The sequence below is a fragment of the Rattus rattus genome, chromosome 8, assembly GCF_011064425.1.
Source record: "Rattus rattus isolate New Zealand chromosome 8, Rrattus_CSIRO_v1, whole genome shotgun sequence".
Classification (NCBI taxonomy): Eukaryota; Metazoa; Chordata; class Mammalia; order Rodentia; family Muridae; genus Rattus; species Rattus rattus.
In genome coordinates, this window is record NC_046161.1 from 69,318,190 (window position 1) to 69,345,299 (window position 27,110).

The following is a 27,110-nucleotide window of genomic DNA, read 5'->3' on the forward strand; positions in this document are numbered from 1 at the left end:
GTGCTGAGACAAGGTGGAGGAACAGAGGAAGTAAAGGTATGGATGGGGTTAAACTGAAGCCAAGGTACCGCAGAGCACAAAGCAAGCAGATGAGAAAATAGGAGGTCAGAGGAATCTGGAAAGGCGGGGAAGGGGGCGGGGGAAAACACAGAGCCACAGATCAACTACAATTCCCAGGAAGCACTGTGCGCCCATGGACGGAAGTGAGGTGAGGCGCGAGCCGCAACCTTTGAGGGAAAGAGGAAGTGCTCGGGCGTCGCAGGGCCGGAGGCGCGGGGATAGGTAGGTAAGGGCGCGGCGCGGGAGCCTGGCGGGCCTGGGCTGCGGGAGCTACGGCGGGCGGGAGCCCGGGGCCCGTGTCGTCACAAGGCGGCAGCCGCCGGCCCGGCGGGCAGCGGGGCAGGCAGAAGGTGGCGGGCAGTCTTGCCTCCCGGTAATCTGTCTTCTCCTGGCGTCTCTTCTGCAGAAGGAGCACCATGTCCGCGGAAGTCCCCGAGGCAGCGTCGGCGGAGGAGCAAAAAGTGAGTGTGCGGGGAGGGCCCGGGGACCTGCGGGACCAGGTGTAGCGGGACCCTTGGCTGGCGGGCCCGCGGGAGCGAGGCAGGCCTGGAGCCCTCCGCCGACGTCTCCTCCCGCAGCGGGGGAGGGCCCCGGCGAGTTGAAACTTAACGATTCTCTCCCGTTCCACGGTGTAGCGCCTAAGTATACCAGAGAGCTAGGACTCGGGCCCATGTTAGGAACCCAAGTTTTATAGTGGGCTTTTATTTGCTCAGGACGTGGTTTTCCCTCCGGAAGCGCTCGGACCACTTGTAAGCTTGCAGGTAACTCTTAAGGCGGTGTCTCCGTTCAGGCGGCGTTGCAGGGTTAGATTAGGGCTGTGAGTTGTGTGACCACGTGATCCTTTCCTAAACCCTTTGGGCTTCAGTCTTCTCTTCGGTAACGTCCAATAGTGCCCAGTTCCCACGAGGGCTATGAGGCCCAAACGAAAACCCAGCACAACTTCTGCTCCCCCCCCCGCCCCCCCAAAAAAGTTAGCTGGTGGGGTTTGCATGTGGCACTTGACTAAAATTTGAGAATTGGAGCTTTAGAAATTTTCACTCACTTAGATATTTCTCGAAACATGGGGATATCCTTGTCAGCTCATTTGTATTTCTCTGATGAAGGGAAATGTGCTGGCACTCCATCTATGAATTTGAGGCCTGTATGTTTATCTGGGCTAGTGCCTGCCCATTCCATCGTAATTATTATGATGCCTTGACTTCCTGGGTACATGGGAGTCAGTTAGCTAACAAAGGAGAAAAGTCCTTGGTCTCTTTTCTTGAATTGTTTATGGAGAGTTCCCAACAATTTTTCTTAAAAAGAAAAATGTGCCTTTAATCTCAGTACTCGGGCAGAAGCAAGAGGATTGCTGTGAGTTCCAGGCCAGCTGGAGCTACATAATGAAACACTGTCTCAAAATGTATTAATCGATTGATCGACAGTTAATATCAAACTGCTCTACCGTTTATGGGATTTGGTCTAATGTTTAAACATCCTTACATTTAATGTTGCAGGTGTAGATTAGTGTTTATTGCTTATTCCATGTGCTCTAATCATGTCAACTTACCCTCTGTTATTCCATTGTCATAGTTCTGATAGTAATTGTAAATTAACTAATGAAAAAAAAGAAAAATAAGGATAATATAAACAGTAGACAGTTATAATGTTATATCTCTGTAAAAAGAAAGGTTCCTTCCTTCCTTCCTTCCTTCCTCCCCTTCCCCTCTTCCTCCCCCTCCCTCCCTCCCTAATAGTGCCTCTGGGACAGCTTAGCTAAGGGTTTACCACTGACCTCTATTTCTGGGGTCCCCCTCTATTTTCATGAGAACAGCATGAGAAGAAGAGAATATGTGTTCTCATATTCTCAGCAAACACTTTGACTATCTGCCCAAACCCTCTTTTGTCTTTTTGAGACCAAGGCTGGTGTAGCTCAGGCTACCTAGAGAAGATGGCACCGAAACTATTGATCCATTGCCACACTGGCCCTCACCTTCCTGTTTTCAGCTTCGAAATGATTTCACTAAGTTGCCTAGGCTGGCCTTGTACTCACTTTGTAGTCAAGCCAGGCCTTGAATTTGGGATCCTCTAGCTCAGACACCAGGTGGCTCAGGTTACAAGCCTGAGCCTGTGCCTGTGCCTGTGCCCTGAGGCCCAGCTGAGCAATTGATTTTTGTTTTGAAGCCCCCTACCCCCCCCCAAAAAAAAAGCATAGTTTAAGGATTACAGTCTTGTTGGTGTGTTTATAATTGCTTTGGATTTATGTCTATTTTGTCTTAAATACACTGAAATGAAGGCTCGCTTTTAACTTGCTACATAGTAGTATGGTGAATAATTTTCTTTTTAAATAATTTGTTGTGTGTTGGGGGTAGAGATCAGATAATAGCCTGGGGGTCTGTTTTCTCCTTCTACCCTGAGAGTTCCTGGATTGAAGTTGGATTGTAAGAATTGGTGGCTAGGGTCCTTACCCACTGAGTCATCTTGCTGGCCCCTGCTTAATTATTTTTTAGGAAGAGGCTCACTCGGTAGTCCTGGCTGGCCTTCAACTTGAAGTGCTCTGACCTTAAGTCCCCCAAATTCAGAGAATACAATCTTAGCGGCCATTACACCCAGCTATAATAATTTTGTGTAATAGTTGTTAATATGTTGCTAAAAGTTTAAAGTATTGATTTCTAGAGTGTAAATACTTTTGATTAAAATAGCCTAATACAGGACTGGAGAGATGGCCCAGTGGTTAAAAGTACTCCCTGCTCTTCCAGAGGACCCAGGTTCATTTCCCAGCACCCACGTGGCAGCAGCTCAGAACTGTAACTCCAGGATCCAACACCCTCACAGACGTGATGCAGGCACAAACAGCAGTGGACATAAAATAAAACTAAGTTGTTCTTTCTCCTGTGCCTTTTTTGTCTGACTACTGTCATTAATCCCAGTTAGAGGGTGTGGGAAATGTAATGCCCCTTTTCGAGTGGAAGCTTGGCTGTTCGTTGTAAGTGCCTGTGGCATGGACACTCCTTAAACATGAGGAAAATGTGCAAAGTCACTTCTGTGTTCTCGTGAGCCAAATCACCTGTCTCTTCTGTTTGGAACAGCAGCTATATGACCTAAAAAGTTGATTATTGTCTCTGTACCCAGTTGACCTTTCATTTAAAGCTGAAGTATTCAGCTAGAAAGAATTTGAAGGCTTCATAGTGGGTTAGTTTGTTTCCTCTAAAAGTTTAAGATACTTGGACCCTGTGTGACATAAGACAAGGTTGATATTTCTCCCCCTTCTGAATGGTACACACTCACATTAAGAGAAGAAATTCACAGACCAATGGAAATAAAATTAAAAAGCAAAATTTTAAAAAGAGAAGGAAATCAGATAGGTCCTATTTTTAATTAGGATAATAATTAAATATACGTGAGCATAGAAGCACTCAAATAACTCTTTAGTTTGTACCAGTCTTAAACAGAAACCCAAGCAAAGTCAGTCTATAAACTACTCATTGTAGCTGGTATTGTACTGAAACTGAATATTTAATATATTGAGAAATGGTAGCAGCTGTAACTATCCTATAGCACATGAGGTTACTAAGTTCTCTTTTAATGTAAGCTATGAGGTCATTTAACTATTTAGAATGAAGGTGACATTTAAAATTAGCTCTGGCTAGCTGAGTAGTTTACCTAACAATCTCAGCAGTCAGGAGGCAGAAGCTATGTGAGTTCAGGACCAACCTGAGCTACTTAATCCAGCATAACACCTGAGCCCAAAAATCCTAACTCTGACCCATTTTTAAAATATGAACAAAACTAAATGCATGATGTACATATGTGTGCTGTGGCTTAGGGTTGTTTGTTTTTTGTTTAGATGACAGTAGCATGTTTTCTAGAGGTTATTTTAATTAAACTAAATGAAGTGTCTTAGGAAAGACTAGCTGAAGTAGAGCTCTCAACTGGAATAATTGTATTAAAAGAACACTGGGCCAGGCTGGAGCAATGGCTCAGTTAAAGAACACTGGCTGCCCTTCCAGAGCATCTGGTTTGATTCCCAGGACCCACATGATGGCTTAGAGCCATCTGTAACTGCACTTCAGAGGATCCAGTGTCCTCTTCTGACCTCTGTGGGCACATGAGTAATACATAGACATACATACAGACAAAACACTAAAACTTAAGAATAATTTTTTTAAAGTTATGGGCAGGGTATGGTGGCACACACCTTGAATCTCAGTGTTCTGGAGGCAGAGGCAGGTGGATCTCTGAGTTTGAGGTCACTCTGGCCTATGATGTGAGGTATGAAGGAGCCAGGGCTATATAGAGAGACCCTGTCTCAAAAGTATATATACATTTTTGGTTGTGAGCAAAGCCTTTAATGGCTGAGCAACCACATGGTGGCTCACAACCAACTATAATTGGGTCTGATGCCCTCTTCGGGTATATCTGAAGACAGCTACAGTGTATTCATATAAATAAAATAAATAAAATCTTAATTTATACGTACACACACGTGTGTGTAATAGATGTAATATACTTTTAAAAATTAAAAAAAGATAAACCTGGTATTTTTGTGAATTGTGGGAGAGGAAAGGAACTGTAAAATGGAATGTTTCCGTATAAAACCTCTACTTCCATTCTGGATGCAAGTTCTCTCAAAGGCTGCCTAGAAGTGGATGGTTCTCGGTGACCTGGGACAGTCCTGTCTAAGAGTAAGTTTGTCTGCCCTAATGTCCATCACAGGATGAAGTCCAAGCTCACCAGCTTGCTGTCCAACCCGCTTTCACCATCTTCTCTTGCTCTGTCTCCCATAAGTCGTCTTCTTGCCCACATTGTTCTAATCTCTTCTTGATGCCTCCTTCACCCTCAGACAGATGCTTGTCCAAGTCTGCTGTGTCCAAGTTCTACATGCTTTTTTCTGTAATCAGAATTAGGCTTGGTCACATGTGTCAGGAAAATAAAATTAGTAGTAGTTTAAACAAAATAAAAGTTAGTCATTTTTCTCTCAGTGAAAAAAGCACAAAAGAAAGCTAGCCCAGGAGTGGGAGAATGGGGTTTTCCAGTATTTATGTCCTTTGTTGCTTCTCCACCATTCTTAGCACCTCAGTTCTTAATGTAGTATGGCTGCCCCATGTTCAGACATTGTAAGCTCATTAAACCATGAGAAGGGACATGGGGAGAAACTGGTATTCTCTCCCTCAAAGGAGGCTTTTTAAATCTTACCTGACACGTAATCTCTTAGTGGTTGTTTGTTGTTTGTTTTAATGTGTATGTGTGTTTTCCTTGCACATGTATCTGTGTATGCGTGTGCTGGTGTTACCCTGGAAGGTCAGAAGAGTGCATCAGATTTCCTGTTACAGACAGTTGTGAGCCACCATGTGAGTGCTGGGAGTTGAATCCAGGATCAACCATTGCTCTTAACCCCCGAGCCATCTCTCCAGTCCCATTCTGGTGTTTTATGGCAAAAATTGCCCAATCCATTTTCCTGAACATTCCAATTATATGCATCACATGACTTTCTATAAAACAATATTTAACAGTAGGTATAAATTGGGTTTTTTTTAACCCAGAGTTTTAAAAATTGTAGTTTATCTTAGTATTTTCTGGAACTATTTTGTTATACTTTTCTGGTAGGCTAAATAATGTTCTCTTTTTCTATTCAGACAAATTTCTCCTCCTTGATTTGCTTAGCAGGGTCTCTTATCCCAGACTGGCCTTGAACTCAGTGTGTATTCCAGGATGAGTTTAGACTTCTTATCCCACTATGCCTACCTCCTAAGTACTGGGCTTTCTTCAGTCATATCCCATCTTGTGCTAGGGTTGAATGAAACCCAGGGCCTAGTGCATGTTGGGTAGGTGCTTTGCCACTGAGTTATGTCTCCAGCCCTACCAGCTTGTTAGATTTGCTCCTATTTTTGTGTAAGATTTGTCCTTTATAATTTCCTAAACCTGTTATTTCTACTGCACCAAATATCCTCAGGCTGATGATAAATCTACCTTTGTAGAAAATTTTGGTTGGTTTTATGGAAATAGTTGAAGGATAGCATGTTAATTCTGGAGACTTTTTACTGTCATTGAATGTCAACCACTGAATTTACAGGATAAAAGTGATTTTCTAAAATTGGTGAGTTGTTGAGCCTTCCTAACAATATTTTAAAAGGTCTGTTGGCCTTTGTTAAATCTACTTATTCATCAGTGTTCTAATGAACATTGCCCAGCCGACGGAGAACTCACATGAGTGCTCAGAGCTTACTACTCAGGCCAGGGAACTTAGCCACAGGCTGAAAAATGACTACATTTTTGATAAAATTATTTTTATCTTACTAGAAAGGATATAAAATAATCATTTAGCTTTTCTCCCCAGGACTAGAGATTGAACCTAGGGCCTATACTGCATATGTGAAGCATGCAGTGTTCCACTGCCACACCCAGGTCTAATTGCTTTTCAAAGGTCTTGCTCTTGTTGGTGCTGATCTACTGAACCCAGGACTTTAGGAATTTAGATTTTGCTTTGCTACTAAACTCCAGCCCTTAAATGTTTCTATGTGTCTATACCTAATTTCATAACAAAGGGTTTCTAATGTATTCTAATCATAAAACTCACAAATTACTCTTAATTCCTGTTTGCATTTGATAAAAATTAGGTTCTGTTTTATAGTCTGTACACTGTAGGAAGACAGTTGATACCCTTTCCACCATTATCCACGTAGTTACATAAATACACTTCATTTCATCATGCATGCTAAAATATGGAAACCTGTTATGAGTTTTTAAATAATAAAATTTTAAAATCAGATTTGAATTTTTAAAACTATTTTTTCTTCCTGAGTTTGACATTCCTTTTTAAGCTTTTTAACTTTTATTATATTTTATTAGTGAATGAGAGTGATTTTAATGTGTGTTTACACCAATATACCATAGCGAAAGTGTGCAGAATAGAAAAAAACTTGTGGAAGTTTGTTCTCTTCTTCCTCCCATCCAGGATTCAGGGATCAAACTCAGGTCATTAGGCTTGGTAAAAGGTGGCCCCTTACTTTTGGGGGGTTAGTTTGGTTGGTTGCTGTTCATTTGTTTTCTTCTTTGAGACAATTTCTCTGTAACTCTGACTGTCCTGGAACTCCATCTGTATGGACTGGCCTTGAACTCAGGGACCCACCAGCCTCCCTCCCGAGTGGTGGGATTAAAGGCTTTAGCAAGTCTGCCAGCTTCTTTTACTGTTGTTTTTTAAGACTTGGTCTTATATATCAAATCCTGGCCTTGAACTCCTGATTGTCTGGACTCTACTTCATATATGCTGGGGTTAAAGGTATATGCCCAGCTTTTTTTTTTAATTGGTTATTTTATTTATTTACATTTCAAATGTCCCCTTCCTGCAAACCTCCTATCCCATCCTTCATCCCCTTTGCTTCTATGAGGGTGCTCCCTTACCCACCTCTCCATCCCCTCCCCCCCCATTCCCACTCACTGCTCTAATATCCCCTGATGCTGGGGTATCAAGCCTCCACAGTACCAAGTGCCTACCCTCCCATTGATGCCAGATAAATGGCATCCTCTGCTACACATGTAGCTGGAGCCATGGTTCCTCCATGTGTACTCTTTGGTTGATGGTTTAGTCCCTGGAAGCTCTGTGTAGTTAGGTTAGTTGATACTGCTCTTCCTGTGGAGTTGCAAACTCCTTCAGCTCCTTCAGTCCTTCCCCTAAGTCTTCCCCTGGGGTCCCGGTGTGCCCAGCTTTTAACATGATCTCATTTTGTAGGCCTGGCTGGCCTGGAAGGTGCTCAGATGCCTAAGCTGGCCTCAAACTTGCCTGGACTTCTCGGCTCTTCCCTTTGTTGCTCTACAACTTTGTCTTCACTAATTTCTCCATTTTATTTCCTTTAACTATTTTCTTTGCTTATTGTCCTTCCCCACTCCTTGCTGTGGATTAAACTCAGGTCTTCCTACTTCCTAAGCTACTGGTCTACCACTAATTTAAGTCTATATACATACACAACATACATAGTCTTTGTGAGAGTTCCTTTGTTTTAAGGTATCACTGCCTAGGCTGTGACTCACCCACTCATAAACACACACACAACACACAACACACACTCTCTCTCTCTCTCTCTCTCTCTCTCTCTCTCTCTCTCTCTCTCTCTCTAAAATATTTTATCAGGGGCTTGTGAGATAGATGGCTTGGAGTGTTAAGGTTCTTGCCTCCAAGCCTAACAACATGAGTTTGATCTCCAGATCCCACATGATGGAATGAGGGAACAAAACTCCTACAGGTTCTCCTCTGACTTCCACACTGATTGTTGTGACACGCGTATACTCCTACAACAACATACATAAAGAAATGTAAAAACATTACTTTGATCTTTTTTATAAAATCAAGTACTTGTAAGATAAAATAAATCTAAATAAATGCTTTCTGCTTTCGTTAGGGTCTCAGTAAGTGTAATCAGGCTGACCCTCTCAAGTCATCTCAAGCTCCAAGACCAGTACTAGATGTAACTGTAACCACACCCAACTAATGATGTCTACGTGGTACATAAATGTGCTGGTTTCAAGCCTCTTTCCTTTCTTGCCTAACAGGTTGATAGCTGCTTACATAGCCAGACTTTCTAGGATCTGCCTAAATCCAGACAAATTATCCTATATATCAGCAGAGTTCACAGTAACCAGGAGAACCAGCTTCTCTTCCCCTGACACTGCCCATAGTTGAATTAGCAGAAATCATCACCTAAACCTTGCTGACATGCCAATCATCTCCAAGGTGGAGGAGATTCGAAGGCCCAGGCTTTCACTCCTTAGGTTAGGAGGAGTCTATGTAAAACAGCCCTGTTCCTGAGTGGGTTTTTAATGCTGGTTAGGTTTTTCTTTAAGGACAAAACAATAGTGATTTTCTTTAACCCTATTGTGGTGTTAGGACCTGTCTGCAAGGATCAGGCACCTGTGTGCAGGTTATATATACAGGGCACAGACTTGTACTGTATCATTATTGGGGACCAGTAAATAGCATTTGCCATCCCTTACCCATCATGGGCATTACACAGAGTGCAGGCCTCTGTATTTCTTTTTGTTTTGTTTATTTTTTGAGATAAGGTTTCTTTGTGTAGCCCTAACTATTCTGGAACTCTTCTGTAGACCAGGCTGACCTCCACCTCAGAGATACACTTGCTTCTGCTGGGATTAAAGGAGTGTACCACTTCCACCTACCTGGCTGGCTTCTGTATTTCTAATAATACCTTTGTCTAGGATCTGTGTTACTCAATATTGATACACTAGCTCTTATTTGGTTAGGACTTACCTAGTATGTTATCTCCTCTGTGTTACTTTCTGCCTGTGTCACTTATTTTTAAATTTTACTAGAGTGGCTAGTTTTGTTTTTTAAATCCAGCTATGAATTTATATCTGCTTATTTGTTTATTTTGGCCTTTTGAGCAGGCTGTTCTGGAAATTGCTCCATTAACTAGGCTTGTGAACTTGCAGCAATCCTTTTGGCTCTGTCTCCTGAATACTGGGATTACAGGCATAACTATCTCTCCTGGCTTACAGACACAGATGTAAATGGACAGGCCATCTTGTGATCATTGACACTTTAGGATTTTCTTTTTTCTTTCTTTTTTTTTTTTTTAAATTGCATCATGTTTGTATTTTGTTCCTTTGTTAGAGTGTGTGTGTGTTTGTGTGTTGTATCTAGTCCCATTACTGTTTGATTAATGTCCTCTGTTGATTTTCTTTCTCCACTGTTAAACTACCAATTTGGAAGTTTTATGCTTTATTTTTGTTTAGTTAGTCCCCTTTAAAACTCATGTGCTGGTCAGTGGTGCCACATTTCCTTTAAAGCACTCAGAAGGCAGAAGAAGACTCATCTCTGTTGAGCTCAAGGTCAGCCTAGTCTGGATGGAGTTCGAGGACAGCCAGGGCTACACAGAAAGACCCTGTCTGAAGAAAAGGGGGAGGGGGAAAATAGAGGGGGGAGAAAACTTCATTATGCATCTTTATCAAACTGTTAATTGAATATGATCACTTTTCTCGTGGCTCTGACTCAGAAGCTGAAAAAAGTAACTTAAAGCAAAGGCTTTAAGTTCTGAGGCTGAAGATACAGTACACGGTAGCTCAGAATGTATGGCAGCATGAACCAGTGTACTTACAGCCAGGAAGCAGAGATGGATTTTGGTGTTCATCCTAATATTTAGTGTAAGTGCATATGTGTGTGCGTTGAAGGCCAGAGGAGGGCATCTCATACAGCTCCTGGACCTGGAGTCACAAGCTTTTGTGCTGCACCTACCTTATTATATGGGTGTTAGGATCCAAACTCCAATCTTCACAACTGTACAGCTTCTCTTAAACCACTGAACCATCTTTAGTCTTTTTTTTAAACACAGTCTAGGACCCGGGCTCTGAAATGATATTGAGCACATCTAGGGTGATCTTGCCTCCTACTTAGTCCATCCACAACTGTCTTACAGATGTGTCTAGAGACTCTGTTACTGTTTTACAGTCAGTGTAAGCCATTGTGACTTCTGATTGTAGACATTTGCATTTTAAAAATACTATTCTGTTTGTTTTTTTTGTTTTTGTTTTTTTTTTTTTTTTTTTTTTTTTTTTTTGTCTGATTTTGTTTTTGCAGCACTTGAATTGAACCTGGGGCCCTGTCCATTCTTGGCAGTGCTATACACTAACCCACACCCCAGCCCTTTTGTTGCCTGCCCTCCCTCCCTCTCAGATGATAAAATTGTGAGCCCAGGACCTCTATTCTCTGACACTGTCTACATATCCCTGGCCCTATATCTTTTTACCCCCCTTGCAAAAGACATCCAGGGTATAATATTTAATGTCTGAGTATAAAACTTATTTATTGTTTGTGTTTGCCTTATATTTTCTTCTCTTTATCTCAAGCCTTCCCCCCCCCTTCAGTTTGTTTTCATTCTTAGCTACACAGTAAATATTCAGGAATATCTTTGATGTATAAGAACCTATAACCTTAGCAATTGTGTGTTTCTGTCTAACATGTTTTAACATTACTACAGGTATAAATTATTTCACTTGATTTTTGTTAAGAATCATATGAGGAAGAAAAGAACAAAAGCTACATGCTTCAAACAAAGGAAAAGGTCGGAGGTGCTAGGTTACAAATTTTTGAAAGGGTTGGAAGAACAGACGGGGGAAAAAGAAATGTTTTTAGAGGCAGGGATTGAAGAATATTTCTGACTGTAGGGATGAGTCCTGTTTTAGGGGCAGGGATTGAAGAATGTCTCTGACTGTAGGGATGAGTCCTGTTTTAGGGGCAGGGATTGAAGAATGTCTCTGACTGTAGGAATGAGTCCTGTTTGGAACCTGCCATCTTCTATCCAAGTGCAAGAATGGCAGAATGGCAGCACCACAGTGCCACCTCCCCATGGGTGTGTCTCCATAAGCAGATCTACAGCTGTCTTAGAATGTTAGTGACTGCACAGCAGTTTGGACTTACTTTGTGTAAAGTCCTGCATCTACACTAGATTAGGAACGATTTTCTGTAGTTTGTGAGAAGTATTGTGAAAGTCTTGATAGTGCTTAACTACATGTTAAAGGGTAGTTTAGGCCAGTCTTTTCCTATCTTTCTTTCTCTTGTTGAAACAGAACAAAGTTTGAATTCATCTAAAGTTGTACTAACAAGACTTATTAATAGTGTTGTTTATTGGCAAGAAAGTTCAGGAATTGGAGTCCCTTTCTTTTTCTTCTGTCCTTCACTTCCTGTCTTACCTCTTTCTTTTACTATCCTCTCCTTGATTTGAGATGTGATCTCATTAGTCTCAAACTCTCGAGCTCTTAGGTTCAAGTAGGTATCATAAGAAATGTATGGGTGTTTTGTTTTTTGTTTTGTTCTGTTTGTTTTCATGAGAAAGTACCTCTCTGTGTACATGTGGCTCCTGGAACTCACTATATAAATCAGCTTGGCCTCATTTTTTTCTTGTGTGAGCACGAATGGGGTACATGTGTGTTACAGTATACATGTAAAGGTCAGGAGACTTAGTTCTCTCCATCTGCCATCACAGTCAGAGATGAAACTGAGATTGTCAAATTTATGTAGCAAGCTCCTTTACCTGCCACATAATCTTTCTGGCCCAATAAAATATGATTCTAGCCAAAAGGTTTGAAAGTTCTGGGAGTAAAGGCCAACAGTTGACTTTGGTTCCTTTTCAATAAGCATCATCTAAAATGGGCAAACTGAACAGGGAAACCCAAGAATAGGGTTTTAATCCAGTTTTGCTTTGAAATTGCAGCTCTGAGAATGCCGATGGATTGCGGATTTGTGTAGTGAGGGCTGAGCCTGCCACTAGATGTCGCTAAGGTTCTAGCACACCTTATTGCAGTAGACTGCACGCACACATGCTTGCTTTGGTTCTCCAGGATTACATAAGTACAATATCTTTATATCCTACTTAGTTAGGTTCTAATCTTCTTAAGGCAGGAAATTAGTTTTGAAAAACTCCTTAAAGAACTTCCTCAGCATTCAGGAGACAGAGGCAGATGGATTTCTGTGAGTTCACGGCCAGGTTGGTCTTCATATTGAGTTCCAGGTCAGTCAAAGCTACATAGTGAAACCCTATCTCAAAGACAAACAACAAAACCAAAAATCTCCTTGAAGAGTGGTATTGCAGTTATTTTTTGTGTAGACTTGAGCATATGACTATGATTTAGTACCAGCTGAGGTAGTGGGCTTGGGAAGGCTTAGCTTTTAACTGTGACAATGATGAGCAGCCTGTTGACATGCTCACACACTGAACAATATCCAGGATGTATACTGTACACTCGAACTTCTCGACATACCATTCTTGATAGAGTCTTACCTGTGCTGAATACACAGGTAAATTTTGTGTGGAGTCGCTCAGTGAGAGATTGGAAGAGCTGCAGCTTAGAAAGGGAAAATAAGACATCTGAATCAGAAAAGGGCAGGAATATGGAAAGGGAAGGCTATCTGCCATTGGCACCATTTCCCACAAAATCCTCTAAGACATAAAGTGGGGTATAAGGGAATCGTTGAGGGTCAAGTGTTGATAATACATAAAGTGAATAGAATATATGTAAGTATAACCTTGGGGAAAGTCTACAAAGAGACATGAGGTTAAAAAGTTTCTAGACAAATTATTTACTTGCTTTATAAGAACAGTTGGTTTGACATTTATAGATTTAACATTTCTGCTATCTTACTTCATAAATAACCTTAGAGACTCAAATGTGCCAAAGTGTGATTTTGCCAGTTCAAAGATATGAGTTCAATAGCTAAAAGTATCCTTGCTAGCTGTCCAGCCTCCCATCCCAGGAGACCTATGGATTACTGGTTTATTCTTGTCATGATATGATAAGTTCTTTCCTGTAAAATAGCATTTTGAAGACTATATACTCATTCAAGATAGGAGTTTGAGAAAATATTCTTAAGATAGTAAGAAGACCAGGGGTATAACAAGTAATAGAACATTTAACTAGCATACATGAGTTCCCAAGTTTAATCCTAAGTACTGGGATGGCGGGGGTGGGCGTGGGGGTGCATGTAACGACAATCTTTTCAGAAAACAGGCTTTCAAAACCTAAAGGTATGTCATCTTTTTTGACATGAACAGAAAATTTCCGCTTTTTGTTGGTAGGAAATAGGAACTTCTCAGTTGAGGCCAGCCTCGACTAGTTGCTATAGTCTTCCTGCCTTGGATTCCTGGTGCTGTAAATACAGGGATGAGTTCTTACACACACAGCCAGATGTGAGGATTGATGACAAAAATATCATTGTAGATATCAAAGTCTTCTGAATTGATTTACTTAGGGAAAATATGCTAGTATTTGGGCTGTCTAGTAAATTAATGTCTAGTAAAGAGTCTAAGGAGTTTAAAATCATAATGATTTTTAAATAAGAAAATCAAAAGGATCTTTTAGATTTTTGATAGTATAAGGAAAATTGTCTAAATATAGACAAAGAGCTGAAGAGTCCCATAGAAGGTGACTAATTATGAATGTATTATACATGACTGGAAAGTAACTGCCAGCAAGACTGGAGAGCTGAGCTATCTTGGTATTTTTATCCTCTGTGTGGGGTGTTATACATGCATCACAGCTATAATAGAGCTATCACATGGGACGTTCGAGAAGAAAGATAGAGGCGTTTGAAAGGTTCCTGGGCTTGATTTCTTAGTCAGAGGCTGTATTACTTGGTGTTCAACAAGGAAAGCCAGAGTCTAGATATTAAAAGGTGAATTATTTTCAAAAATTCAGTTGTAACAAATAATTTACTTGAAATTATTTCAGGAAATGGAAGATAAAGTAACTAGTCCAGAGAAAGCTGAAGAAGCAAAGTTAAAAGCAAGGTATCCTCATTTGGGACAAAAGCCTGGTGGTTCTGACTTTTTAAGGAAAAGATTGCAGAAAGGGGTAAGTTGCTGACTGTCATCTTCATGCTTTCCCTGGGGCTCGGTGTGTGGACAAACTGTGAGGGAATGTCTGTCTTTATTCCTGTATTTCCAGGGATGTGTATCTCTGTCAGTAGTTTACATGGTTCATGTATGAAATGAATATGTATGAAAAGAGGCAATTGTTTTAAATTAAATTATAAAATATTTCAAGTGTGTACCATAGTACGGATGATAATATCAAAGAATTCTTGCTTTGTCATCTTTATAAAAACGTAAATGTAGATATAACTCAAACCTACCCACACATTTTCTGTGTGGTCCCTTCCCCTCTTCTGTTCAAAAAGAACTACTGTCCAGAAATAGGTATTTACCCTGCCACCCTTAGTAAAACTTGCCTGTTTGAAAGCAAGTCTCATGAGACATTCAGAGGCTTATGATCCTTTGTATTTGGATGAAATGATCACTTGTAAAATCATTTAATTTGCTTCACAGTTGCTTTAATCCAATTTACACGTGATTTTAGTAGTCCAGATTACTGAAAGCATTTTTCCTAGAGTCTTGTCATCTCCCTTTATGAGGTAGAAGTCATTATTTCTTAGCATGAAAATAGTAGTGGTACTTGTTTTTTTTAAAATTTAAATTCTTTCCTTCTGCTTGAAAAATAGAAAATTAGAGTTAAAGCATATTTGAATTCTTTCTCAATATTGGGATCAGAGAATGATGGAGTATATGTGAAAGATAATTGCTTACTATATAAGATTCTAGATTGTTTCTTTTTAAGTAAATACCTTAAGTGTATTGGTATCTGCTCTTTTTATAAAAAAAAAAAATAAGTCAGTGGGTGTGCACTGTAGTTACATATGGACTCCAAAACTTATTTTTTTTAAAGGTATCAACAAATAATGTGAACATTAAAAAATTAAAGACTTATGTCTTTCAAATAATAATATAAAGAATATTAAATATAGAAAATGCAGAATTTCTGTACTCTAAAGCAGATTCTTGTAGGAAAATTATTCCAAAACTTAAGGACCTTAAAAAACATTAGCATAACTCTAAATAAGGAAATTTAACAGGAACTATAACTGTTAGGACAGAAAGTGTTTACATCCATAGTAGAAATCAGTAAAATTTTAATTTCATCATACTAAATTCAAAGTGGGAAAATATTTAGAATAATTCCTATTGGTAAGCATGAAATTCAGTGTAACTAATGCATTTTTTTTTGTTTGTTTGTGTAAAGATTAAAATCATTGCTCTTAATTTTGAAAGGGTCATGGAAGAGTTTATGTAAGAGTCATAGAAGTAATTTCTTATAAATTAATGTAAGCTATAATTCAGTATGAGAGGGGAAAAAAGCTTCAAATCTGAAACTTTTTTTCCTCTTAAAGCTTTTACTATAATTAGAAGCCACATCAATGTTCAGCATCAGAGAAATAGTTATAATGAGTCCACAAGTAGAATATGTGGTTCTTTAAAAACACATTTGTAAGGATCATGTAAGCAAGAGACATCTAAGTGGGGACTCAGTTCATTAGGAATCTAGGTTTAGTGTAGAATGTGCATGCATATGCTGTCTGTCTCCTTACACAACCAAACCTTCAGGCATATTTTCAGCTATGACATCATCGTATATGATCCTCAGCATCAGATTCCTGGTTGCACCTGACTGATTATTAGTATTTAGGAGATGGTTTCTTCACAGCAGAATTAATGAATCTTAAAGTTAGTGTCATACATGAAAGTAGCTGGAAATGAAGCAAGTGACATTTCACTGAAATAATTATATAAAATTTGCAGTGTTGATGTTTGAATGATTCTGTAATCTCCCAAACTAGCTTTTATTCTAGAATTTTTTTAAAGTCTGAATCATAAGGTTCTAGGTTTCAATTTTCCTTTGTCATAATGGTTAGCAAACTAAGAAACAGTTTCTGCATTGTTTGAGAGGGTTGAATTCTATTCGGTTGCTATATTAGGTCATTTTCTGTATCATACCCATTGTTATTATAAACTTAATGTTATATTCTCACTGGGCTTTTAATAATAAGACATATGCATGGTGAGTTCATCGCCCATCAGAGTCAAAAAGGATTTGAACAGTCTAGCCTGTGAGTTTCTGTATTTGTGGTTGGTAAAGTACCAAACTGAGGTACTGATAAATATGACTTTAGAGTTTGTCATGTTAGGTGACCACATATATAAAATCAATGCTTCTCCGTTTTTGTTTTTTATTTAGACTAAAATTTTTCCTGATCATGTTCCCCTCTCCCCCCACACCCATCCCCTTTCTTCCCACCTTCTGGTTACTTTCTTCTCCCTCCCAAGTGTGATTGGGGCGTCCTCACTTGGGCCCTTCAGCTTGTTGAACTTTTTGAGTTCTGTGGACTGTATTTTGGGTATTCTGTACTTGTTTTTGTTTTTTTGTGGCTAATATCCACTTATTGGTGAGAACATACTGTGTGTGTCCTTTTGGGTCTGAGTGAGGCACTCAGCATGATATTTTCTAGTTCCATCCATTTGCCTGCAAAATTCAAGATGTCCTCATTCTTAATAGCTGAGTTGTATTCCACTGTGTAAATGAACCATGTTTTCTGTATCCATTCTTCTGTCATGGGACATCTGGGTTGTTTCCAGATTCTGGCTATCACAGATAAGGAGTGGAACACATGCTCCTGTGGCATGGTGGGGCATCTTTTAGGTATATTCCCAATATACTGGATGTGGAGAAAGAGGAACACTCCTCCATTGCTAGTGGGATTGCAAACTGGTACAACCACTCTGGAAATAAATCTGGAGGTTCCTCAGATAATTGGAAATAGATCTACCTAAAGACCCAGCTGCTCAGTTTTAATGAGAAGTTGGGTGGTGGCGCTTATGTAATGCCAGCACTTAGGATGAAAACACAGGAGGATCAGGAATTCAGTCACCCCCAGCTACATAGCAAGTTAGAGTTTGGGCTTTATAAGACATTATCTCAAATAAATGAATAAATAAATATATGTAAGATTGCCTTCTACATAATCTAAAGAATGTTTTATTAGATTTTTAGGGGTTTGTTTGCTTGAGAAAGGATCTCATTTATAGCTCACACTGGCCTGGAGCTTACTGTGTAGCTCACACTGGCCTTAAACTTGCACTGATATTCCTGCTGCACAAAGACTCCAAATGTGAGGATTACAGGGAGTCACTAGTATACATGGCTACTTTCAGGGTTTTGGGTTTTTTGTTTTGTTTTTGGTTTTTGGGTTTTTTTTGTAAACTCATGAAGTTTAGAAATTGTTAGACAGCTAATACCACTGCTAGACTGTGTCCATTGAACCCTAACCTGAGAAATATCCGTCTCCTTCACCCTCACCCCCTGTCAGTGTCTGCTCTGCTGAGTTCTGTTTAAACTCCAGCCACAGTAAAATTTAAATTATTTTTCTCTTCAGCAAATCTCAGTATGCAACTAAATGAGATTCTTTTATTATTAACTTTTTCTTAGTATAAAATAGCTTCTAGTTAGAAACTGAGTTTATTAAATTGAAGGAAATCATACAGTACTTAGGTCTGCAAGATGACAAGAGGGGAAAGGCTCTTGCTTCTAAGTCTGACAACCTTAGTTTAGTCTCCAGGACTTGAGGTGGAACAAGCAAACCAACTTCTTAAAATTGCCCTCTAACCTCCACACATGCTCTCTTTTTTTTAATTTACGCTATTAAATTTCTTACTTTCTACATACTTTAAGTAACACAAGTAAGAAATTTGTCAGGGTGCTTTGTTGCACAGATGCCAACCAGTAAAAAGAAGTAATGCTCCATTTTAAGACAGGGAGAGCCTTGTGTAGTTGAGGCAAGCCTGAATGTCGGTCCTCCTGCTGCCACTTCCTGAATGCTGGGATTCCAGGAGTGCCACACATACCCAGATATAAGCAGCTTCTTGATTCTGGGGGCATTGAAATTCCCATTTTAAAGGATCAATCAGAAATGATACTACAGCAACCTCAGAAGTACCTGGCCCACATTTCATTGTTACTACTCCATATGAAGTTTGTACAATGCTGCCTGAAAGTAGTTTCTGATCATATACCCACTGGGTATAGGCCAGATCTGGCTTATCAAAGAATAATTGGGGGGAGCCAGCCAGTGCAGCAGACCTACACTAAGCTGAGTCCCAGCTTCATTTTATACATAAGGGGTCTCCAAAGTCTGAGAATTTTTTTCTGTCATTATTTATCTGTGCTATCATTTCATAGTGACTACAGCATCTGGTTTTAAAAGTTATTATGACAGTTGACTTACTTGATCAAGACTCTTGCTAGCTCTTGATACATTAGTTTAGTACAGTAGACATCCAATAAAAATCAGCTAAATATGATGTCCATATGGTAGATTCAAGCAAATTTATCTGGTTTTGCTTGTAGACTATCCTGAGGTTGCTCTTAAACTGTCATCACAGGTTATTGTTTTTCTTTATTTAATGTGCATTACAGTTCTGCCTGCATGTATGCCTGTACGAGGGTGTTGGATCCCCTGGAGCAGGAGTTACAGATGGTTGTGAGCTGCCATGTGGGTGTTAGAAATTGAACCCAGGTCCTCTGGAAGAGCAGCCAATGCTTTGAATCACAGCCATCTCTCCAGCATCACAGTTTTATTGTAGTTAGAGGGTTGTGGTTTCATCTTTAAACCAAAATAGTGTAATGGTAACAAAGAACTTTTATACTCTAACTTGATTTTGTTTTTGTTTTTGTTTTCAGCAAAAGTATTTTGATTCTGGGGATTACAACATGGCAAAAGCAAAGATGAAGAACAAGCAGCTTCCTGCTGCAGCCCCGGATAAGACAGAGGTCACTGGTGACCACATCCCCACTCCACAGGACCTCCCTCAGCGGAAACCATCCCTGGTTGCTAGCAAGCTGGCTGGCTGATTAAAAGAGCTGAACTGCATGAGTCTTCTAATGTCCTTTATTTCTCCTTACTACGTTACTTACCCACTTCTGTTTCCTTTCACTCACTCTGTCATTTGAGACTGACAGCTTTGCAGGTAGTGGTAGTGTGTGCTACTCTTGTAAGGGAGCATACATGTGTAGAGGTTTTGGTTAGTTTCACAGTGCACTGATGCAGAGGACATGGAACAGCAACATAAGTAAATGACGTGACAATAATTGTACATAGTACCTAGCTGGTGTAGGGCTGGCTCCAACAAGTAGCAAGCAAGTTTTACAGCTTTAATGCTCTGGCTTTCTTTACTCTCTCATAGTTACAGCTTTGTATGTTACCCTTATTTAATAGAACCTCTGTTGTATTGATTTCTTCTGTATCTTCCTTTTGAATTTTGTAAGACAGAAGTTTAAGACCACAAGTTGGAAGACAAGACACATAATCCAAACACAAGTAAATGGGCTGCAAAAGATTTGATGGCTTGGACTTGACGGCCTTAAACCTGCTGTTCCAGCTTTAACAAGAGCATCTTACCTGGGCGATATTTGCCCGCTCTGGTGTGACTTGTGTGACTCCAGTGTTTACCAGCTGTCACTGAAGCTAGTGTTCTTCCTTGGTTCTGCAGTGTGTGGGGACAGTTTTCTCTGTTGAAGATGTGAATGGGCGTGCATGTGCACTGACTATTGCATTCACTTTTGTGCCATTTTTGTAAATACAATAGTTTTGCACAACCTTTTACAAATGTCTGTATTAATTTCACCATATTAGAAAGTAGATAATGTGCCAACCAGAAGCACAAGAATTCCTACACAAATTTGCCTGCCATTACTGCTTTTTTATAAGAATAGTTTACAATCTTGAGCTTATTAGAATACCAAACTGAAATATACTCAGCCTGCTACAGAGTTAAGTTTTTTCATTTGTTACTAATATTCATGACTTTCAGTGGCCTTGTACAAATATGATATGTTGCTTAGGCATATCTTTTGTTCTATGCAGAACATTTCATTTTGACTTTTACAAAAAAATTGCAATTCCTATAATTTATATAGACTTTCTTAGTGTAGACACTTTTTACTTCCACATTCAGCTTTGGGCACACTAAAGTAAAACTTTCATTTTCTGTCTTCTGTTATCTTCTCAGCCCCCGTCTGCTCTTTGCTTCTGTGACTCGTATTGGGTTATCTCATTTATATAAAAGCTATGTGTCCATCTTTACTTTTTAAACTTGCTTAAATAAAAGAATTTTTGTGAGGGTTTTTTGTTATACTGAGAATCAAACCACTGTCTCACATGTGCTTAGTAAGCACTGTACCACAGAACTACTCTCTTATTTCTAAAGGAACTTTATGATGAAGCAAGGAGTTGAAAAGAGTTGTCTAGAATAAGCTGAATTCTGTTAAATAATTTTAAATAATTAGGATGAACTAGGAGAATAGGGCTAATAATTACAGTGATTTGTGTGATAGGTAAAACATGCATATAAAATATTTAGGTATCTTCTATAATGTCATTTTAAACATTAGCAGACTTTATTCGGACACATTTATTATTAGAGCTCTTCCCCCAGGATGTCAGGCTGTAGCATATTGAACTGTAGCAGCCTGAGCTGATACAGTTCTTCCTCTTCATCTTGGGCTAGGGTGAGGCCTACTCCCCTATGGAATCCAGGCATCATTTGTATTATGACTACATTTGTGCACCTGCTTTCCTATGGTTCCATACTAGTGATTAGTCCTGCTCCACTCAACCTGAGGCAGAAAAGCAACATACTTTACACTCCACATTGGTAATTTTACAACTCAATTCTATATAAATATATTTGTAATGAGCAAATGAGTTATTCCATAATATGTGCAATTCCTCATAAGATTGCTAGTCTTTTCCCCCGTGGAGATTTGTAAGCCCAGCCCCATTGAGTTCAGATAGATGAATCTGAGGTAAGAGTGACCGTGCTCTTCCTGAACAGCAGACTTACAGTCTGACATGTAACACCTGCTTGCATTTTGATTTGTAAAAGGACACTGATGTTTAACCTACCTCAAGACTTGAGGATCTGTGAAGTACTAAGTGCCCCAAATATTACTATCTTTTCAAAAATAGATTTCCTCACTAAACCAACCTGCCTTCTATAAAGTAGCAGTGCTTAAAATCTCAGGATTTTCCACTAGGAAAGACCTGTTAAGGATTTGTATGTATCGCTGCATGGCTTCCATTGGTGCTTGAGAGAGGTTTTACATTTTCCTGGTTTTTGTTCTACTTCAAAGCTCAGTTGTAGATACTTTTGCAGGCTCTTTGGTCATTTAGTAGATTTTGATGAAATGGGCTTAATTTCTGTGTCAAAGCTGTGCCTGAGGAATGGCTAATTTTAATGTTAGAGTAAATTGAGGTTGAGGAAAATACTAAAGACCAACTGGCTAAAGCCGAAATCTGTTTTGTTCAGTAGCTCATAAACATCTTGAAGGCTATGTCTGACTAACACTTTAACCTCATGTCTAGTTGGAATAGCATTTGGATGGTTTGGAGGGAACATGTTTGCAGTTCTACAGGTTGTTAGAGAATCTCGTACTGCTGGTCTGAAGGTATGTCTAAAAAGTTCAAGGCAGTCATGACAAGGCCTCTACTTGTTATTACTTCCACAGTTAGAATTAGTTGCTCTTTTTACTTGATGTAACCAAAGTATACCTCTGAATATGTTTCGCTATTCATTACTAAGTCAGACTTGTATTCTTGATCTGGATATCACAAAGTCTTATCAAAGCTGAAATATCAACCCAAACTGTAAACTTAGTGATTGCCGATCAGAAGCGGGTAGTCTGTGAGAAGAACTGTTCTGAGTGGTTACCAAGGCCTTGTCTGTGATCGCCTCATCACATCCTCCAACCTTCAGACTACATAATTGTAACCCAATTTCCTCACTATGTCCACCCCTGAAGCCCACTGTAAGCACTTCACTTACATTTTCTAAAGCACCATCTTAATCTCACTTGGCATGTCCTGCCAATCTTAACCCAAGATGCTTTCTCCAACTTGTTACTGCTACGGTTAAGAAATTGGGATTAAAAGTACCTGTGGTGTTTGATATATAGATGACAGTTAGACGCTTACTAGTTCTAGCCTTCAAAGGAGGTAGACCTTGGGTTTCATCCTATAAATTTCTGGTGGTGGTGATAACTCATAAATGTATGTTTGTATGGTATTTATCAACTAAATAGCAGTAGAAATAGAGATCCAATTCCTTTAGTACCGTGCCCTCAAATCTGTCAATGCATCTCCACCATTTGATATGCAATAGGACACTGCCTGTATGCAGAGGGCCAACATAAATGCCTTTTCTTGTTAAAGATGTCTGTAGAGTTGGCAGTTAATGCTGAAGTTTGTCAAATAGCTCATCCAAACTTATACTTGTAAAATACACCCAAAATAAATGGATCTACCTAATTTTTATTGATTTTAATATGCAGTTTTGTCTTATTTGTTAATATTTTCAGTATGTTTTCTGAAGTTAAGCCACTACTCTGAAGAAATAATTTGTAATCTGATTTTGTTTTACTTTAAATGTGTGGAACCCTGCTGTTGTTTCATCTTGTATATAAAATGTTCCAGTACAGTAAGTAATATTGAATACAGAAAGATGAATAAAACAAAGTTTCAAGGAGTCTACAGGGCTGAAGATATACCTTAGTTGTTAGAGTGCTTGCCTAACATGCACAAAACCTCAAGTTCTAGTACTTTATGAGTGTGGGTGTACATGTCTAAAACTATCAGGAGGCAGGAAGGAGTGTCAGAAGTTCAAGGTCGTCCTTGGACATAAAGATCCACAGCTTTATAAGGCCATCTCAGCAAAGGTCTAGGACGTCTGTAGAAATGAGTTCTTCAATGTAGAACAATGATTAGTAGAACAGAAATGAATTTTCAGATGGTTTTAGAAATCAGTTGCTGTGAAAGTGGGTGGCAAGTGTATTTTGAGTGAAGGAAACTTTATTCTCACAAAGGCAAAGGACTTGGATGGCAAGCCTGTATGCGGATGGTTGACAATAGCAGGGTAAGCAGCTACTTTTGTCTTAAATTTGACCCTTTACACTCATACTCACTCAATACCAGCATGATTCCATCAGCTCAGGCTTTCAAGATCCTTGAAGTTATCCTCATTTTCCCCCTTAGGGGGAAGTGGTGACCAACACCCACAAAATAACCTTATTTATTGTATCATACCCCAAACCTCTAATGCCTTTTTATTGTTTGAAGCAGGCTGTCTAGCCCAGGCCAGTTTCAGGATTACTGTAGACCAGGTTGCCTTCAGACACAGAGCAACCCTCCTGCTCAGCCTCTGACTGTTGAAATTCTAGGCATGAGCCAGAATGCTTGACGTCACTGCCCTAGCTACCAACTCTGTTTCTCCTCCTTGCCATCCTACCCTGACCCCCTTCCACATCCATTACCACAGAAGCCTCAGTGGTTTTCTTCAGCAGGGATAGTAATGTTGCCCAGGCTTTTCTTCAGCCTTGGGCTCAAGTAATACACTTCAAGATCCTGAGTAGTTGAATGACTCCATATCCAGCAACACTGGTTTTTAAAATGTGAGCCTCATATAACCTCTAGAATTTGGGTGTGAAGTATTACAGAATGCAATGTTCAGTGGAGGAGCTTTTGATCCTGAGCCCTTATCTAGTAGATCAGTCCCTGATAGATTGGTAATCCAATTGATTGTTGGGAAGAGATGGAAATGAAGGTTAATTATGGAAGTAGTGAGTTGCTAAGGACATGTCTTGGGGGAGATTCTCTCTGGTTTGGGGTCTCTTCCTGTCTGCCTTGAAGTGGGTCACTGCACAACAAGTGTTGCAGGGAATTTGTTCACACTGTGAATCTCCAAGATTGTGTACTGGAAAATCCTGTCTCTAGTGTGGCTCAGCCCTAGCGCACACTGTTAATCCAAAAGTGTTGCTGGCTATTTGATCACACAGAGAGACTGTTACTGGAGAAATCTGTTTCCAGTCGTGTGGCTCAGCCCTAGCATCCATCTTTAATCTGAGAGCTTTCTGTTTATTGTAAACAAAACTGAATAAAGTCAATCACAGATCAAGAGGTGGGCCAAGCAACCACTTGACAGGGAGTGAACATAGAGAAAAAACAGTGAGAGGAAGTCAGGAGATTGGATAGAGAGATGCACAGGAAGTAGAAAGGAGGGACTTCAGTTGGAAGGGTTCTTCTGTGACACAGGTTGCGGAAAGTCAACTTGGTGTTTTCTCTGCCTGAGTTAGGCTCTCACCCTAGCTCCTGAGTCTTTATTTGGTAAAACCAGATTATTGGGATTTTGTTTTAAAAAACATTTTGGCTTCTCAGTTTGTCTACAGCTAGAGTGATTTCTCTGTGTTGTCTTGACACAAGTTGGAGCATCAAAATATCAAAATGTTGTTTCTTCCGCCATCATCACCACCACCACTACCACCACTTTCCCCTTCCCCCCTTCCCCTCCCCCCCCTCCAACTGGATCTCAGGTACTCAAATATAGCTTCAAATTCCAGATCCTTTCTTCTTGGTTTTTTAAGTGCTGAGACTGCCAGCTGTGGTGGTGCACACCTGTAATCCCAGCCCTCAAGAGGCAGAGGCAAAGGATGGATGGCCCTCAAGTTTGAGGTAAACCAGGCTACATAACAAGACCTTTCCTCAAAATTCATTAATTTTAAAAATCTAGGGCCAGTAAGATAGCAAGTAAAGGGGTTTGTTCTGCAAGTTTGCCAGCTGGAGTTTCATCTCCAGAACCATATAAAAATAGATGGATAGAACTGACTCCATAAAATTGCCCTCCAAACTCTGTATGTGGACCACAGCACACACACCCCAACACCAATGGTAATAAATTATACAAACAAAATAACCACTAAAACTGCAGTTGTGCACATCCGTGACTGACATATTATCACTGCCTTTGATTCTTTTACAAACTTCTTTGCTATACTTAGTGATGGAACTTCACCCTTTCTTGAGTTATCAATTTCATTTACTGTGGACAGTATTTCTTGATCCTCTACTGTGTATAATAGCAAGGTTAACATTTTTGAGACAGTCTCATGTATCCCAAAGCCTATCTTGAACTTGCTATGTAGCAACCTCATGCATAGAAAGGCAAAAGTTTTCTATCACTTGTCTTTTTTTGTTGTTGTTGTTGTTGAAAGAGTCTCTGAGCCTGGAGTTTATCAACTGGCTAGACTGGGTGGCCAATGAGCTCCCAGAATCTGTGTATCTTTGTCAATCCTTCCCCTCCCCAGCACAAGGACAGCAAACACCTGGCTTTTTATATGTGTGCTCTGGATCCAAACTTAAGTTTTCATGCTGTGTAGCAAGTACTTTACTGTTCAGCCCTCTTCCTAATCTAACTCTAAACAGAAGTCTGATCCTTTCTGCCTTCTCCTCCCAAGTACTGGGATTAAATGCTTGTTTTACTACTCCTGATTGTGTGGTGCTAAGGATCATACTCAAGACTTTGTGCATGCTATGGAAACACCTGCTGAGCTACATCTTCAGCCCTGTTTGCTTACGTATGAAACAGTTTTATTATGTAGTCCAGGCTGACCTGCACCACATTATGTAGCTCAGGCTGGTTTCAAAAATTTCAGCAACCCCCTGTTTTAGCTTCCTCTTTGCCAAGATTATAGGCACAAGCCACATACCTGACTCCCCTCTCTCAGTTTTTGCCATCTGTTTTTATAGTTTCATTATCACAGATGGTAATGGTTGCCTTAAAGTCTGCAATCACTAGCAGTTTTTCTAACCCTCTGGATTGATATGGTTCACTGCAGATCACAGACATTTCCTTGTGAGCCTTTTTATTTTTTTTAGGTTTTTTGTTTGTTTGTTTGTTTTGTTTTTTTCCTGACAGGAGTTCTCTGAGTAGCCCTGACTTGCCTGTGACTTACTCTGTAGACCAGGCTGGCCTTGAACTCATAGAGATCCAACTGCCTCTGCCTCTGCCTCTCCAGTGCTGGGATTAAAGACATGTGCCTCCACTGCCTTTTTTTCTTGGGCATTTCTCAGGGTTTTTCTTTCCTTGTATTTTTGGTCTAGATTATATCTCGAATTATTTTAGTTTAGTGCATATCAAGTACCTATAATATCTTTTTGCTCCAGAAAACTCTCCCCTGGTTGTTTCTTCTCCCTTGCTTCTAAATTTGTTTCTCTCTAATCCTATCGCCCAGCTGTCATCTCGGAGTTGGCTGCTATCCTGAGCTGAATCCACCATTTTCTGGGTTCTGTGGATAGTAGGCAATCTTTCAGGCTTCTTTGTTTGTTTTGTTTTGCTTTGCTTTGTTTTAATAGGTTCTGGAGTGGCAGCCCTTGCAGCTCTTCTAGTGAGCCCAAGTTTGGTTCCCAGCACCCATGTTGGGAGGCTTACAACTGCTTGTAACTCCAGATCTAATACCCACTTTTGGTTCCCTCATACACATGCACCCACATAGTATACATACAAACATAACATACATGCATGCATACATGCATACAAATACACACAAATGAAAGTAAATTTTAAAAACATTTGAGTTCTATATATAATATCTTTCCCTAGCCTGGTTTTCTTAGCTGGGGTACCTGTTCTTACACTTGCTGTAGCACTTAACTCATCTGTGGAGAACCAAGTTCCCTCCCCCACATTGCGTTCATTCTTTCATCCTGAAACACAATTGATTTCCACATCACACTGTTTTACCACTTAATCCCAATGCACTGAAGAAACGCCCCTCAGTTGGCCTCCTTACAATCAGAATGCTTATTATTTTGCCCCAGCACTTGGCCCAATGCCTGGCTATAGCGAATACCT

The 27,110-nt window shown here is 40.0% G+C and overlaps 1 protein-coding gene across 2 annotated transcripts; it reads left to right on the plus strand.

Moving 5' to 3' along the window:
• Positions 1 to 193: 193 nt before the first annotated feature.
• On the plus strand, positions 194 to 22,751 carry Arpp19 (cAMP regulated phosphoprotein 19). Of its 2 annotated transcripts, none has more exons than XM_032909434.1 (4): positions 194 to 282; positions 467 to 521; positions 14,272 to 14,394; positions 19,111 to 22,751. In XM_032909434.1, exons 1-4 carry the CDS (start codon positions 194 to 196, stop codon positions 19,279 to 19,281), a joined length of 438 nt encoding a protein of 145 aa, XP_032765325.1. In that variant the 3' UTR covers positions 19,282 to 22,751. The 2 variants fall into 2 exon arrangements, with proteins under 2 accessions (XP_032765325.1, XP_032765326.1); XM_032909435.1 differs by having other exon boundaries at positions 252 to 286.
• The last annotated feature ends 4,359 nt before the right edge of the window (positions 22,752 to 27,110 follow it).

Coding starts and splice junctions, on each gene's coding strand:
- Arpp19 (XM_032909434.1), top strand. CDS start 194: ATGGACGGAAGTGAGGTGAGGCGCGAGCCGCAACCTTTGAGGGAAAGA. Junction 522..14,271: donor CGTCGGCGGAGGAGCAAAAA/GTGAGTGTGCGG, acceptor AAATTATTTCAG/GAAATGGAAGATAAAGTAAC. Junction 14,395..19,110: donor GGAAAAGATTGCAGAAAGGG/GTAAGTTGCTGA, acceptor TTTTGTTTTCAG/CAAAAGTATTTTGATTCTGG.